Source organism: Camelina sativa, chromosome 17, assembly GCF_030686135.1.
Source record: "Camelina sativa cultivar CO46 ecotype springtype chromosome 17, ASM3068613v1".
Lineage (NCBI taxonomy): Eukaryota > Viridiplantae > Streptophyta > Magnoliopsida > Brassicales > Brassicaceae > Camelina > Camelina sativa.
In genome coordinates, this window is record NC_141896.1 from 5,275,142 (window position 1) to 5,292,303 (window position 17,162).

The 17,162-nt window shown below is 35.1% G+C and overlaps 3 protein-coding genes, 1 non-coding gene and 2 pseudogenes across 6 annotated transcripts; 1 reads left to right on the forward strand and 5 right to left on the reverse strand.

Moving 5' to 3' along the window:
• Nucleotides 1-526: 526 nt before the first annotated feature.
• LOC104755526 (calcium-dependent protein kinase 26) lies at nt 527-3,995 on the forward strand. Its single transcript, XM_010477926.3, has 4 exons — nt 527-1,229; nt 1,723-2,724; nt 2,895-3,284; nt 3,541-3,995. Exons 2-4 carry the CDS (start codon nt 1,833-1,835, stop codon nt 3,828-3,830), a joined length of 1,572 nt encoding a protein of 523 aa, XP_010476228.1. The 5' UTR covers nt 527-1,229; nt 1,723-1,832; the 3' UTR covers nt 3,831-3,995.
• Nucleotides 3,996-4,049: 54 nt separating this feature from the next.
• On the reverse strand, nt 4,050-4,121 carry TRNAG-UCC (transfer RNA glycine (anticodon UCC)). The gene has a single exon. It is a non-coding gene; the product is annotated as a tRNA-Gly (tRNA).
• Nucleotides 4,122-4,213: 92 nt separating this feature from the next.
• LOC104755527 (UDP-galactose/UDP-glucose transporter 4-like) lies at nt 4,214-7,386 on the reverse strand. Its single transcript, XM_087495276.1, has 7 exons — nt 6,675-7,386; nt 6,090-6,118; nt 5,789-5,990; nt 5,285-5,527; nt 5,088-5,189; nt 4,845-4,952; nt 4,214-4,648 (listed from the first exon to the last, which is right to left on the reverse strand). Exons 1-7 carry the CDS (start codon nt 6,801-6,803, stop codon nt 4,415-4,417), a joined length of 1,047 nt encoding a protein of 348 aa, XP_087351402.1. The 5' UTR covers nt 6,804-7,386; the 3' UTR covers nt 4,214-4,414.
• A 675-nt stretch (nt 7,387-8,061) lies between these two features.
• On the reverse strand, nt 8,062-9,089 carry LOC104755529 (dehydration-responsive element-binding protein 1F pseudogene; annotated as a pseudogene). Its single transcript, XR_015586766.1, has one exon. The product of XR_015586766.1 is annotated as a dehydration-responsive element-binding protein 1F pseudogene (transcript).
• Nucleotides 9,090-11,496: 2,407 nt separating this feature from the next.
• LOC104755530 (uncharacterized) lies at nt 11,497-13,799 on the reverse strand. Its single transcript, XM_010477930.3, has one exon. It carries the CDS (start codon nt 13,666-13,668, stop codon nt 11,791-11,793), a length of 1,878 nt encoding a protein of 625 aa, XP_010476232.1. The 5' UTR covers nt 13,669-13,799; the 3' UTR covers nt 11,497-11,790.
• Nucleotides 13,800-13,993: 194 nt separating this feature from the next.
• On the reverse strand, nt 13,994-15,749 carry LOC104755531 (mitochondrial import receptor subunit TOM40-1-like; annotated as a pseudogene). Its single transcript, XR_015586760.1, has 7 exons — nt 15,629-15,749; nt 15,315-15,331; nt 15,102-15,167; nt 14,744-14,834; nt 14,583-14,651; nt 14,392-14,475; nt 13,994-14,290 (listed from the first exon to the last, which is right to left on the reverse strand). The product of XR_015586760.1 is annotated as a mitochondrial import receptor subunit TOM40-1-like (transcript).
• Nucleotides 15,750-17,162: the final 1,413 nt, after the last annotated feature.

Here is a 17,162-nt window from a genome sequence, read left to right on the forward strand (position 1 = left end):
TTCTCTTTTGTCCAACACTACAACATGTCAAATTGTCTCAACATTACTCTCTTTTTTGTTTCTTCTAAAATCCCCAATCCCCAATAGAACCCACGTAAACTATAATAGTAAAATATAGAATGCTGAAAAACACAGAATTAAAAAAACAAATTTAAATGGATTTTAGTTTGATAAATTTCTTATACTCGAACTTCGATTACGTGACATCCAAAAAATTTATAATTTGGAAAAAAAAAGAAATAATAGTGGAGTACAATATGCTTGTACAGCTCATTAACATGAAATACAGATAGAGATCTCTCTGGTTCTCAAAAGCATAGACAAATCGAACTGACTCTAATCTGTATTATATTAGTTTACTCAATCAATTAGTCTTCTATGGTCTGAGACAGCGAAGCAACCAGAGAAAGAAAAAAAGACAGAAAGAAGTGGAAGACATCTAGGTCCCGCTCCATGCGTACAAGGTGGCATACCTGAAATGGGTATTGGCTAATATTATTTATCGTCACGAGCTATAAAATGCTTTGTTCGTGTGGGTCTTTCATCTTTTTCGCCGTTGGATAACTTTCCTCTAGAGGCTATACAAATTTTTAAAAGATTGAATAGTTGTTAGTTTTTTTTTATATTTTATCTTTACAAATTTTTTCTTGTCCAATCCCGTACTTGGATCATAGCATACCATTCTCTATTCATATTATTCGTTTACTCGAAACATAGAATAGCATGTTTATATTCAATAGATTCTTCTTTTTTTTTATGCTACAAAATAGAAAGCCACAAAAGCAATGGTATGGTGGTAAATGTAATATGCAATATTCTGTTTACAAAATTTAGTTAAAACATGTGATATGTTATTAAAAATGAATATTTTAAAAATAGAACTGAATATTTTAAATTCAATATTCGTCGATAACATGGCCTCTCGCGTCGCGAATGGTCTAACCTTATAATCGAAAAAGTATGAGGTAATAAGTAGGAATTAGAGGAAAAAGCAGTGGTCTGAATTGTAAATTAGAAAAAACTTGTCGTGAAGTAAGTAAACGTGAAACTGGTTCTCCCGGTAACAAGTTGACACGACATTTTAATTTGAAAGAGAAGAGAGAGAGAGCAAGTAGAGAGAGAGAGAGGAGAGGACTGGGTTTGGTCTCTTCGCTGCAACCTATAGCTGTTCGTTTGCTCTTCGACGTGATTCGATTCTCACACTACTCTTTCCCCAAAACCAAAAAGAGGTAAAATTTCCAGAATTTTTCAATCTCTTTATGAGTTTCAGAATATAAAAAACTCATCTTTTTTGGTTGGATTGATTACCTTACAAGTTGAAGCAGTTGGGTGATGAACTTTATGATCTTGTTCTTATCTAGATTCCTGCAAGTTTCTTCTTTTACTCTTTGTATGGCTTAATTTAAGGCTGTCTAGTTGATTAATTCGAGATCCAGATGCATTTCAATAACCTCAATTAGAGGGTTTTGCCTATTTTAGTTGGACTTTTTTTTGAGCTCAAAATCGAGTTTTGTGCTGTGAGTTAGTCCTTTGATCTCTGGAAGGTACTTTGATCTATGGGGTTTTTGTTTTAGTTGTTCTCTCAATCTAAACTGGGTGAAAGCTATTAAGGTTCATCTGTGGGAATTCAAAAGCTAGATTTTTTTTTCTTTCAATTTCAGTTGGTGTTACTTTGTAGATCAGTGCTTAAATCTGAGGTTTATGTCTTTTGAAACTTTACAGATCGGAGGATACGAAGGTGAATGCAGCTTACGGTTTTCATCGAAGAGTAGCTTCCCCTGCCAAGTTAGGCCAAGTTGGGTATTATTATAGGTTGTAAAATTTGGATATATATGGGTATGGACATAGCTGATAAGGAGAATACGAGCCCGCTTTTATTTGAATTCTGCAACTGCTTTAAAGTTGCAAGCCTTACTGAAACCATTCTAAACCCTGTAAACGTTTCCAACTTAAAAGATCGGTATGTGCTTGGGGAACAGTTAGGTTGGGGTCAGTTTGGTGTCATAAGAGTATGTTCTGATAAGTTAACTGGAGAGAGGCTTGCTTGCAAGTCTATCTCTAAAGATAGACTGGTTACACAAGACGACATGAAGAGTATCAAACTCGAGATTGCTATAATGGCTAAGTTAGCTGGGCACCCGAACGTGGTGAATCTCAAAGCTGTTTATGAGGAGGAAGATTCTGTGCATCTTGTGATGGAACTATGCGCAGGGGGCGAGCTTTTTCACAAGCTTGAGAAATATGGAAGGTATTCCGAGTTCCGTGCTAGGGTGCTCTTCAAGCATTTGATGCAAGTGGTCAAGTTTTGTCATGATAGTGGTATTGTCCATAGAGATTTGAAACCTGAGAACATTCTTATGGCCACAATGTCTTCTTCATCTCCTATCAAATTGGCTGATTTTGGGCTGGCAACTTATATAAAGCCTGGGGAAAAGTTGAGCGGGACAGTTGGTAGTCCGTTTTACATAGCCCCGGAAGTGTTGTCAGGGGGATATAACCAAGCTGCTGATGTATGGAGTGCAGGGGTTATTTTGTACATTCTTCTCAGTGGAGTACCTCCCTTTTGGGGAAAGACTAAGTCAAAGATTTTTGATGCTGTCAGGGCTGCAGATTTGAGATTTTCTGCAGAGCCATGGGACCATATAACTTCATTCGCCAAGGATTTGATCCGGGGGATGCTTTGTGTTGATCCTTCCCAAAGGTTATCAGCTGATGAAGTTCTAGGTATGTCATCTTGTCCATCGTTTCTTATAAACTTGAAGTCCTAAAATGGTAGTCATGAGAAAGTTATCGATGTTCCTAAACTGGCAAAGACACCAAGATCTTACTTTTTACTGTTGCCTATACATTTGTGAACTACAGCAGAGTGATAATGTTTCTGCACTTGTTTGTAGCTCACTCGTGGATGGAGCAAGTATCTGAATCAGGTCAAGAAAAGTATGATCAGGATGGGTTTGGCTGTGAAGGATTGGAGAATGGTGGATGCTCTTTCTCTACACAGTGTGTTTCCCGAGAACAAGATTATAGCTTTAGCATGGCACAATTAGAGCAGTCAACAGACAACGATTGTAAATCATCATTCTCGTCTTTCTTACCTGCGGATAACAACACACTGCCAAATTCCGGTTTTGGTGGGTTTTCTTTTGATGGAATACAACCGGAATCAACCTCAGCTGGCTTCTCATCAACTGGAATCCCCTCCATGCCAAGCTTTAGCTTTTTTAGCCCAGGGCCAGCGACAACACAGAACAATGAGATCACTGAGTCAGATGGAAAACTTCGAGGTACATACTTCACTCTTCCTTGCTTAGAAACTAGAATGTTGGGTTTGAATGTTTGATGATTGCTATACATAAGTCATATACTTTCTAAAACTGTCAAAGACAATAACTTCAAACCCAAGAATCAAGATCTCAACTTTCACTGTTTCCATACCAAATCTTATTCTGTTGATTTTAGTTGAGTTTGTGGTGATATCATCTTCTTTCTTGTGGTGTTGTTACCGGATCTAACTAAAGAATCTGTGTCCTATTTTGACAGACTCAAGTCCAAAGAGGTCACTGCCTTCACCTGATTCTTCTTCACAACCTGAGAGGCGTGAGGAAGCAGGGGAGAATCAGACAGAACCAGCAGGAAAGTCAGAGACAAGAAGGGAAAGAGGAAACTGGTCAAGAATGTCAGGACTGCACAGCAAAAGGAACCGGACTATAGGAATAGGAGAGCTAGATCAGTTGGTGGTGGATGTTGCAGTCACAGAGTCTATAATCAGATGGGCATCTTGCACGCATATTCCCACTGCTCCATCCCTCAGATTGTCGCTCGTTTGCTAGAGCAAGAAGAAGAAGAAAGAAGATAACTTTTATCAGTAAAATATTGTACACATCTGATTTTGTTCCTGCAATCTCTTGGTTTTGTAGTAAAACATTTTCATGGAAACTGACCTCAACTGTATAAACCAATTGGAAATAGAGTGTGATTTTGATGTTTTTAGAAAAGACATGGTCCAATTATATGTCTAATTTGAAAAAGAAAAAATAAGGAAAAAAAGCTGCGTCTGCCGGGAGTCGAACCCGGGTCTATTGCTTGGAAGGCAATTATCCTAACCGTTGGACTACAGACGCTTACTGAAAGGTACACTGATATCTAATTTTATACTCCTACATTCTTACTAATTCGTTTAGTTCCATCATGATCACATCAAAATAAATTGTAGTGAAAAACCCAAACATTTTCTTTGCATTTGTATTTACTGATCAAGTTTCAAATTGAATGTTCGAGTAAGTTTCGAGTTAAAGATTCTGAACTACAAAGAAATAAAACAAAATCTACTTTCTAATAACACAAAACATATTTAAGATAAAAAAATGTGAAACGAACTAAGAATTAAGTTTGTAAACATTTATCTCGTCATTTATTAGACCAAAGACCGATTCTCTTCATCGTCTTCCTTCTCAAGCTTAGCTTGTGACAACTTCTTGGGTGTCTGACCCGGACTCGAAGATTTCGGGTTTGGATTTGGATCTGGAACCATTTTAAGGATAATTCCCATAGAGATGAGTAACAATCCCGAGCCGTGCTGTTCCGTCAAAGGTTTTGTGAATATCAAGTACGACAGCAATAACGTAACTGCTTTTCTCGCCGTTGTTATCTAAAGACAAACAAAAAGAAAACAATAGTATGGCTTAAATATTGTACGATTCAAGATCGTGTAGATTTCTTATTTGAAATCGAATAAAGTTGCACCAATATCTACAAATTAAATAAATTATAGTCCTAAATGCTTTATCGGTTATATATATACTAAACTGAAAATGCAATAGTTAAAATGGTTAAAGTAGTTTTACCATAGCAGTTGTGGCTGCGCCAAAGAGCGCAATGAGGCATAAAACAGAGACTTGTCCGATAAATGTTGCCATGGCTTCGAAGACCAACACTCCATATATATATGGGTGCTATAAAATGTCAATTACAGAAAATATAATTAAAATTTTACATTAGTCAGTCTGTCAGTGTAATGCTCTTGTCATTTTAGTTAAGTGGCCAATAAGAATTACAGTAAGTGGTATCTTAAAATATATAAAGCTTACTTGAGCACATGAAGTCCAAGCTGTAAAGAGCTCTCCGGTTAGAATCATTGGTGCGAGTAAGAACGGTAAACCAACTACCGTCGAGCAGAACAACATCTCCATCTACCATCAAAGAGAAAGAAAACCCCATTACACGTTATTCCAGAGAGAGGGATATAATTATACCATTGAAGAAACTGTCAAAAAAAATGAATTACTTGTGTTGTCTCGGGATTCATCGTGAAGATAGCTTCTTGCAAGTTACCAAGAAAAGCGTCCATGATGAGAGCGCCCGAGATCATCATAACCCCAATTATGCTAAAGTCCGGGGATGAATGGGCATCAGCTAATGTGAATAAGATCAGACCAATTACAAGTAGCAAAGCGGATATGTACTCGTGGACTGGGTACTTTCTTCTCAACCCGGGTATAAATGCTCCCATTACCATAACTGGCAACACCTAGAGAAAGAGACAAAAATCAAGGTTAGAGAAGTTGAGACGACCATTACGAACAATATGATTAGGAGTCCAAGACCACAAATAATGTATTACTACTAACTGAGTACTAGACGAGATTAACCTATGCAACAACAGTCTAACGACCGTTACCTAATAAACCAGAAAGATTACTCAAGACTAAAATTACTCTGCTCTACTAATGACAGTATTGGACTATAATACCACTACTTGGTTGAAGTAAAATCTTATTTAAAATTATACCTTAGTGGATTTGAACATGATTTGAGCAGGGTAATTAAGATAAGCCAAGGAGCCTTTGGTGAGGCCATGAGATCCCATAAGAACACCAGATAGTTTCACGTAAGTCTTCCATGGATTCACCATTTGCTTCGTCCTGAAGCCATGCATGTAAATCAGAGCAATATACACCAATCCTTGCGCAAATGTGAAATACCATCCATAACTGCAACGTACAAAACAAACGTATTATAATTCAATACTTGTATAATTCAAATATTATATTATTAATATGTTTCAAATAAAATTTGATATATAAAATTACCTGAATTTAAGCCGGTTGTACACATATTCCTGCAAATTTAAGAAAAGCAAAAAAAAATAAACAGAGCGTATAAAATAAAAGATCCGAAATCTTATCTTAGTCAAATAAAAATGTTAACAAATTGGCAGCTAATTACTGTTTACAAATATATTAAGCAAAAAAAGTACAGAATCTCAAGAGGAGGAAAAAAAAAAGAAGCAGAATCTCGAGAAATTAAATTTATAGTATATCTTTGTATTAATTGTATACAAATCTCAGATTTAATAAATAATAAAAAAATATATTTGCATTCCTAATCTTCACCTTTGTTTTCGGTAAAAGTCTTTTGTTCTAAAGAAATTGTTTTAGAAGAAGAAGACCGGATTCATCTCTAAACCTTGGAATTTTCTCGGCCATATAAAAAAAAAGCAGAGAAACACACCGCATGCAAAACCGGAATTTCACACAGACTTAATCAATTCAAAGAACAAATACAAAAATTCATGAAAAATCGGAAAAAAAAGTTTATGATCTGATCCTAGTACTGATTTGGTATTATCAGAATTATATATATAAAGTTTTAAAAAACAAAATAAAAAAACGAACCTCACAGATGCCATTAACGAGGTAACCAAAGAAAAAACCGGAAGAACAGATGAGAAATTGTTGCCATCTCGGTTTATCAGAAAGAGGAATTCCAAAGAGTGATATCATTTGTTCTTCGCTGTTCTTCATGATCTCGATCTCTCTAGAACAAAGAGAGAGAGAGAAAAAAAAAAAAAAAAATCAAACCAAGGAGGATGAATGTTACATATAGAAAAATTTGATCTCTTTTTGAATATGTAGGATTAGTAAAAAGGTGGAAGAATAGAGTCAGTGATATTGACAAGTAGATGAAGAAAGGTATAAATATCAAATTGAAGAAAGAACAAAATAATTCTCCTTTTGGATATCTATATTTTGTTTTCTCTCTATCTAACTTAACGCTCACGATCACTTTTTATCAGAGTACTTCGTATTTAAATATATCACTACTTGGATTGAAATAGAGAGATTAAGGGTCTAATTGTCTATGCTAAAAGGGTCTAATTGTCTTTTATTGTTCTATAGTTTATGTTTTTGTATTTATCTTATTATTTAGATAATAAGTATGTTTACGTATTAGACCCAAAAAAAAAAAGAAAAAGAAAAACTTAATCAAAGTTGTTGAACTGAATAAACAAACTTAGAGAATATTCGAATTTGAGAGTTTGAAAAATAAATCCGTGAAGGTAATTTGGATTTGATAGATGATTATTGATGAAACACGCACTTACTTGCTCCGAAACCTCGTATAATGAACTCTCTCTCTCTTCTAATATTGGTACTTGTGAAGACTTGTTTGAGTTAGAGCGAATGATGAGCTGGCAAAATCAGTTCCAAACAGCCACGTGTTTCACGCTTTAGTTCCGCGCGATGCCACGTCAGACTGAGAAATTTTTAATTCTCTACCAATAAAAAAAAAAAGCCTTTTGACAAATAAATATTTTAAATTTCAAGACCTCCTCGATCATAAATTTCGTAAAAAGGACCTACCATGAATTATGTTTCACGATATCGAATTTATTATTTGCAATCGTGACATGCAGAGTATTTCGGGACTTGCAATTCCACCGAAAAAAAAACTTATTATTGACATTGATAAGTCGTCGAAATTCATAAATATAACATTCCTAAGTTGTGGAAAGCATAAATATAATATTCTCAAGTCAAAAACTGTATATAGTAGTATATACCAATGGTGTGTCAAACTGTCAATCTCTAATAGTCAAAGATTTTTAGCTGCTAGTTTAGTAGTTAGTATCCTTGTAAGATTTGATTCTATATCTCCCCCTAATTCTATTACAAGTAGAGATGATCACACTTTTGATTTTTTTTTTTGGAAGTTTGCATATCTACTTCAACTGTCTATCAAGTTGAATTGCAAATTGGGCTTAGGCTATATGTATACAGGTTCGTGAAAGCCCAATCGTTTTATAAAATTTATAATGAAGAAAGATCCAAGAATATTACAAAATTATACAATCAAGGAACCTTCTAAAGTTCTTACTCGACCAAAGGACCTAACGCAAAACCTTTGAACTCTTTAACTTACTTACTTACACAGTTACACTCTTTTAACTTTTATAATGTAACTTGATTTCAGTAGTTGTAACTCCATAGTGACATATCTTCATAACACGCCTCTTCTTCCATGTAAACGTTAGGAGTCATTTCTTCCATATATGACCGTGGTGGTGACATTAACGGCTCCTCCGCGAGCCTCATCATCGTCGTCGACACTTCTTCGTAGTCCCCATATCCATACGAAGAAGAATTCAACTCCTCCGAACCCGAACCAGACCCCGAACCAGAACCCAAATCCACTTCATCTCCTGAAAAGGGCAACACGGTAATCCCACCGCCGAAATCCGCCGGCCTAAACATCTCGGCGGCTTCCGCCGCGGCTCTTCTTATGACATCCGGGTGGTTGGACTCAGGCACCGGGAGCCGCCAAGCGGAGTCGGCGAAATTCAAACACACGGATCTCCCGCGCAGGGCCAAAACCGCCACGTCGTGTGCACGAGCAGCCATATCAGCAGTGGGGTAAGTACCGAGCCAAATGCGGCGTTGGTGGATAGGCTCTCGGACTTCGCAGACCCATTTGTCGCCGTTCCTCCGACGTATACCTCTGTAAACAGGGTGACGTGTCTCCTTGAACACTCTCCTTCCCGCTCGTTTCTTAGGCCTCATCTCCGCCAGAACAATCTCGTCGTTGTTCATCATAACTCCTAAAAAGTACAAAACACAAATTCGCCGGAAAAAAATGAAACAAAAGAAAAGGAACACTCCGGTTAACTTCAATTACTGTTTTAAAGAAGGGTTAAAAAAAAAAAAAGAGATGTGAATTCGATTTTCTTGTAAGGATTTGGTTGTTCGAGTGAGAAGTCTTGTTTATTTGTTTGTTTTGTTTTTGACTTAGAGCTCTGTTTTTGTTTGCTGGGAGTGAAGGAAGCATAGAAGTGTAATTAATATATATAGGATATGGTAGGACTTGATGGGACCCTACAAAACTATGCGAAATGAACGCGCGTAACACACACTTTTATGATTTCTATTATTATTTTATCCCACGTATGCCACTTATATTAGCTGTTAGCCGTTATTTACCCAAAAGGTTCGTTCTAGATTTATTTATTCTTATTTGTGTTTGTGTGTTTTTTTGAGCTTGAACCCATTAAAAAAAGTGTTTCTTCTTTTAAACATTGGAAGTTTTAATTCGGCACATTTTTTTATTTAACTCTAGTATTCATCAGTGCTCACGTTGGGGTTTCTTTACCAGATTATGGGAATGGGATTGGTCTATACTAATTATTATGATTTCACAAGTAAGAGGGCATGTTTATTATTACTCTATTAGTAGTCACTAAAATAAAGAACGAACAACTTTCCTCTTTCAACATGACGCATGATTTTTTAACCAATAGAGAAAGAAGAAACTATATCATAGTATAAAAAATGTATCAATCTATATACACTGACTAAGAAATCTCTCTCACGAGGAAGTCATTTACCATAAATTTGATAAAAGTAATCACTCATCACTTAATTTTGTTGGTTTTTTTTTTTTTTTTTTTAAAAAATACCAATCAATAGTACTCCCTTCGTTTCAAAATATAAGATGTTTTAGTAGAAACACGCATATTAAAAAATAGTTATTTTTTAAAAGTTTAACCAATCATATCCAAGACTACATAATATAAAATATAAAAGTAATTTAAAAATTGCATAAAAATTTAGAAACATCCTATATTATGAAACAAAAATATTTCTCTAAACATCATATATTATAAAACGGAGGAAGTATTATCTTTGGTATTTGTATGAGTGGTGGTGAAATACGTTATCGAGATAATCCATTTAACTCAAAATAATACTACTACGATATAATGCATTTAAACCACGGCTATCCTTTTATTTAACAGTTAAGTGGTTTTTAAAAATACAGATAGAAGAACATTCCTGGAATCTTTTGGTCAAACATAACTTTTTGGCTTTGTTGTTTAACTCAAGTATATAGTTAATATTAAATTCGGATAGTTGGGTCCAGCTGAGCTCTCCCATGCTGAGCTTTCGTCTTTCAGGACCAATATATCCATTTTTAATTAAAAAGATATACTATATCTAAGAATTTTATTTCTATATTTGTTTTCGTGGATAAACAACACGTGACTCATTTCCATATTTAGGATATTAGTTGTGACTAACACGTGGGATTTCCGTGGGAACTGGAGTATTTTTGTACTACTATACTATGTGGAGATTATAACACATTTAATCCCTTTGTTTTATTTTAACCAACACTTTAAGATACTATACTCTGCGAATTAAGGAAAATCAGTTTGTGAAATATACTTATACTTATACTTTATTCATCTCACTACAAAACATATATATATATATATATATATATCAATATATGCAATTTTATTATGAATTTTTTTTATAAACTAATTATGAAAGAAGAAATTAAAAAAAAAAAAAAATCAAATTTTAGTACTAAACAGAAGATAAGAAATTACCACATTGATCGTTCAGTTTAAATTAAAAAAAAACATCGACAGTGATGTAATGTAAATCTGGAAATTATATATATATATGTATATATATATATATAATAACATCCAAGTATATCACAAATTCGATAATTCTTAAATGAATTTATTTGAGTTGTAAAGCGCTCACTCAAAACTTTTATGCAAATTAATACAATAGCTGATAAGTGACGATGATGTTGACATTTTGAAAAAAAAAGCGTTGAAATAAAATGTAAGAATTAGAGACGAGGAGACATGTTAGTTGGCCAATAGTTAAGGCTTCATGCTGTCTCGTGAGTGTCACTTGCGTGTGTTCTTCTTTCATCTTTTATTTCTCTCTTTCAGAACTTAAGATTATGTGAACACTTTTAATTAATGTACATTGTACTATATTATAGGCAAATTATATGTATATTCCGTGTATTAATAATTTGCCGGAGCTCTTACTAATTAAACCTTTTTTTTTTTTTGGATTATAAACCTAGTCTCTCTATAAAACGATAAATTATATTTCAGCGAAACTAAATTAATACGTCAAGAAATAAGAAACCAATGTGCAAATTATAGTTCTTATGTTATTCTAAACTAATCCCTGCCAAAACACCTCTAATAATTTGAAAGTGAAAAGAACAAAAAAGTAACGAATGAAATTAACCTTTTCACGATTCGTCTCATATAAAGCATTAATTAATCTCTCACTAAACAGTATTAATACGAAAAACTTACCTTCATAAATGTACATTTGCTTCTTTGATTAATCAGTTACTAATACTGTGAAGCAAAAAGAAACAATCTGGATTCCGATCTTTAAGTTTTTGAAGAGGAAGCAAGAGAGCACTATATATCGAGTTTTCAAATATAAAGAGGAAGCAAGAGAACGCTTAACTGTTTCGAACTTCACTGCCAACTAAAGAAACAAAGAGAACTAACAACCCTATGAATTGTCCTTCTTTGGATCTGAAACATGTCCAGAAGGAGGAACGATTCATTAAAAACATCAATCAGTTACATTATTAGAACAGAAACTAAATTGTTCATAGCTAATTACTACTACTCTGTTATGGGTTTAGATGAAACAGAACCAACCAGGGGTTTCTCGTAGGCATTCAAGAAAGCATATCCAAAAAGCTTTTCTTTAATCTACCATCCGATAACATATCCATAACCATTTTTATAGTGGACGCATCAGCAGCGAACCCTCCCCTTTTCATTTCTTCGATGAGTTGAGCTGATTTGATTACATCACTAACTAGGAGATGTGCTCGGATTAGAGTGTTGTATGTACAGTCGTTTGGAGCATGCCCATCCTCTTCCATTTTTCTAAACAACAGGTCCGCTTCAAACAGTGAGCCTTTCTTACACAGTCCTCCAATCAATACGTTATATGTCTTAACATCGGGCTTCACTCCTCTAACTGGTAGACTACAGAATAAATCCCAAGCATCATCCACCTTACGAGCATTGCACATCCCGTGAATGATGATGTTATAGATACCAATATCAAGTTCCATCTTACTCTTTTGCATTTTTTCAAAAATTTCCATTGCTTTTTCTATTTCCCCATTGTCACACAACCCATCCAGCAAAATTTTGTAAGTCACAATATTAGGAGGAACACCACGAGAAACCATCTCTTGGAAGAGTTCTTTGGCAACCTCAAGTTTTCCCGATTGGCAAAACCCTTGGATTAGAGTGCTATAAGTAACTGTATTAGCAGCCACTCCTCTCAAAGACATTTTGCGGAACAATTGAAAACCATCGTCGACCCGCTTGGCCTTACAATAACCATTTATGAGACTACTGTAAGTAACGATATCAGGGTCACACCTTTTGCTAACCATCAGATCCAGCATCTGGTTTGCCTCGTCTAGGCGGTTCTCCTTGCAAAGCCCATCTATCAAAGAAGTATATGTAAAACTATCAGGAGCTATACCTCGTAGAATCATCTCCTTGTACAGTTCTTCGGCCTCTGGAAGTTTTCCCTCTTTCACAAAACTATCAATCAAAGAGTTGAATGTGACAATGTTGGGGGTGATATTCCTTGTGATCATATCCCTAAGCAATTGCGCACCATCATCCCATCTACCAGCATTACAGAAGCCTCTTATGAGAGAGGTGTAGGTAATAACATTAGCTTTGATCCCTTTCAAACCCATTTCATTGAATAGGTTGAATGCATCGTCGAGGCTCCCGTCTTTGCAAAGCCCATCAATGAGGACATTGTATTTGGCTGCATCGAGCTTCATCTTTCTTTCTTCCATCTTTCTGAGCAACTCCATGGCCAAAGCAGTTTTGCCAGACTTGCACATCACATTTAAAACAGGTCCATAGGTAACTTCATCAGGTCGAAAGCCATTTGCCACCATCTGATCGATCAAAACCACAGCTTCAGACACTTGACCTTTGAGACAAAGTCCATTGACCAAAGTGCTGATTGTAATGACATTGGGCGTATGTCCCATTTCTACCATTCGATCAACTAACCCCACCGCTTCGGAAACTCGGCCCTCGAGACATAAGCCATTGAGTAAAGTGTTAAATGCGATTGTGTCAGGCTCATACCCAAGTTTCAGGATCTTCCCCAAAACAGAAAAAGCGAAACCTAGTTTTCGGCGTCGGCAGAAGCAATTGATCATAATACTTAGGGTGTACAAGTCATACGCAATCCCAACCAACTCCGTTCGCTTGGAGAGAGCTAAAACGAGATCATACTGCTTTGTTCTGGAAACAGCACTAAACAATCTATTGAAATCAATGACAGTGGGAAGAGGACGAGACCTAATCATGGATTGGAAGAGATCAACAGCATCATCTTCCTTAAAATCTAAAAGTCCACTTCTCAATCTCTCTCTATAAGAGAAAGAGACTTTCCCATCACTGACACTTGAAAAGACTCGTTCACAGCAAGACAAGAAAACATGATTTCTTGGAGTACCTGCTCTTTCTAGAAGAAGAGGAAGACGTGTCTGAACCAATCCCTTCATGACCCAAAATTGTAGAATTTGAAAGCTCTTTAATAAAAACAGAAATGAGTGTATGTATCAGCTTCTTCTAATTCCTGGAGGAAGCAATGGAATTGGGTAACCTAAAAATCTCTCAGAATCAGATGACTGTGTTCGTCGATATGCTTTCTATAACCGGCTTAACGAGAGCCGGTTCATATCAAACCGGTTATCTTTATCCTCCTCTGCTTCCGTTATTAGTTGTGACAATTTGTTTGTTTCGGTACCGGTTGTCTTGTACCGGTACTACTATTTCATGATTAAATCAACATTTGTTTTGTTTAATGACCGTTAAATAGTGCTATTATTCTAATTAACGTATCTTTTATAATTATATTAATCAATTATATAGTTGTGGTTCATTCATCATTCAGATTTCATCACATTTATGTTTACCAAATACAAATTTCATAGAAAGAGTTGGTAACTATTTCACGAAGAGAGTGGTGACTGGTGAGCAATATGCTAAGCTCATACCAAGCTTGTAATCCTTGTTCTTATGATCCAAATTTGCAGAAAGAAGACACTCGAGTCCCATATTTAATTCCTTTCCAAGAAGTGCAGATACAACACCGTTAGAATCAATCTTTCCCTGGACACGAGACTGAAACAAAAGCTCATTATATTAGAACTATTAAAACGGATTTACAGAAGACATTGTTTTCCATTCCATTAAAATCTATTTAAAAAAATAGCAATATTTACCTGTTTAGAATTCCAGTCATATCCAACACTAGCTTCAACAACTCTTGAAAAGCAATTGTACGCAAAATCAGTGGCGAGTGAAACCTGATTATGAGCAGAAAGATACATATTATTATTATCTGTCATGATTAATTATTATTATCACATCGAGCGAGCTTAAAGAGAAAATTAAATGCGAATGTCCCATTTACCTTCTTTGAAATCTTATGAACATAGGTCATAAATACATTACCACTGCTAAGAACTTGCCCCGATGCAACCTGTTAAAAAAAAGAAAAGTTCTTAATATGATACTTTCTACGTATTGGGTTTGTAAGCTGTCTAATAAAGTGACTAAGAAGAGAAACATTACCATCTTATCAGTCTCGTATCTTGAAGCATAACCTACACCAAAGTGTAGTTTGCTTCCATTATATACCCAAAGATAGACAGGGTGTCACACGCTGTATTGAAAACTACTATCAGTAATCAAAAGAACAAACTTTTACAGTAAAATATGAACGGTCATTTCTTTTTCTTTTGTAGTATTTATGAGCTAATTGTTATCGATTTGACGTATTACTGTCTCTTGCCATAGTCTTTTATAGACCAAGTACTAATTATACAATCAAAGACAGGTCTTATACAATTAACAATAGTGGCTAATGCCAGAAATCAAATTAGAAAGAGTTGAAAAAAGCTTAGAACAGAACTATGAGTAGCAAATTTACCTGGATATATGTAGCTGCAGTTAGGCCATTGCTCCCGAGTTTAAAATGAGCTCTGTAGTGTAGAGCCTACAGAAATGTGAGCCAAAAGAAATTATTCATCAAAACGTTCCAATCACAAAGATAGAGCCAAATCTTTTCATAAACAAAAAAACATAATCACCTGATACGAAACTTTTCATCAAAAAACGCTGGGGAGTAAACCACTGAAATAACCAGAGGGTTTAAAGACTCTGCACAAAAATTAAAACTGGTTACAAGAAGACAGACAGACTTTTGAATGCAAATCCGGATCAAATTGAACAATTTTAAACGATACTAGATAGTTTCTACTGTATGAGTAGATCTTGTAAGACCAACTTGAAACGAAACGGTAGCCTAAAGTGCTCGAACTTGGCCGATACAAACAACACAAGACAGCTAACTATCTCTAAGACGACAATACAATGCACTCATGTATGAAGCAAGACTCTCATCGGATATCTCCAACAATTTTTCGATTCCAACACACTAATCAAGAAACACTTAACTGTAAGCTTCGCTAGTGACCTCGTCATATCCAACAGGACAAGTGGTGAGGTTCGACTTCGAGTTATCAACTTCCTCATTGGCTTGTTCCGTCGTAGACGGTGGTAAGAGATCTGCAGCCATCGCTTCGCTGCCGTTATTGTCTCGAGTCGCGTCTTCGAATTTTGTGCTGATTTGCTTTGTTCGGCTTTCACAGGCAACAATCTCTGCTGCACATTACAACCAATTTCACACACCCAAAAACAAAAACAAAAACAAAAAAAAAAAACGAAAAAAGATTTAAGCTTTAATAACTTCAGATTAGGAATTTTCAACCCTTTGTCTTTGTGTACCTTTAAAACTTGTTATCTCTCTCTGCAATGGAATTGAAAACTAGAACGAAGAAGGAAGCAATGGGACCAAAACCCTGAAATCTTTAGATACGAGAATCAGAGAATGCTTGAAGAACCGGTTTAATCCACCCAACCGGATAAAACTTGAAGAACCGGTTTAATCTTTGTGTCTATTAAATTATTAATCCGCTTATTCATTAATTATCTTTATTAGTGGTCGGTACAAAATTAATTTGTTCAGAGTTTTAGGGGGGGAAAATGTGTAAATTAAGATTACGTTTCAACAGGTTTTATTAATTATTGACTTTCCTACAATTTAGTTTCGACATTGCTGAACCTAAAAAGGAAAAATTTTGATTGACTAGGTTTTTTACCCAATTCGAAAATAGAGTTTACATAGTTAACGAATTGGACTTTATCGTATGGTAATTCGATCCTTGAAAAACATCGAGGTAAACAATTTACCATAAAATTACATTAAAAACAGAAAAAAAAAAAAACAAAAATTATGATACTGTATATAATGGAAGCAAACTACACTTTGGTGTATTGCAAAGTTGACCAATACTAGTATACTACAAATTATCTAAATTCCTGATAATGATCTATCTCTCGTGACAAAAACTTCGATAATTGTTCATATCAATGCTTCTTTTTCGAATGTAATTTAGACTTCGTCTTTAACATTTGGTTCCATGAAGCATATCATACTATCGTCCACTAGCAAGAAGATCCACCATAACCTCATGTTGGATCTGAACTATTTCAAGTTCCACCATCTATTTGACATTTTATATTATGAATGTTTCTCACCAGGATGGCATTTTCCTACTCTAGGTTTTTAACTTCCTTCCAAGCCAATATTCGTCTAAGCACACCCTAATTTTTCATTAATTCTCGTTCCGGTGGTTTCCCATTTATAATGTGTGGCTATTATTTAAAGTATATCGGAATCGGATATAAGTCTATGTCATCAATTTTGTTTTTGGCGTTCATCAATAAAGTTTTCTTAGTGAATTAATATGATAACTATAACACCAAAGAAAATGAACCTGCTTCGGTATGCATATTCAAGTAATATATGCGTATGCTTTATCTTAAGTATATATATGTATGTATACATGAGTATGCTTCATATTGCTTAAATTTTTAAATATGTTTAATAGTTTTCAAAATTTTTATGCTTATATGCTTCATATTGATT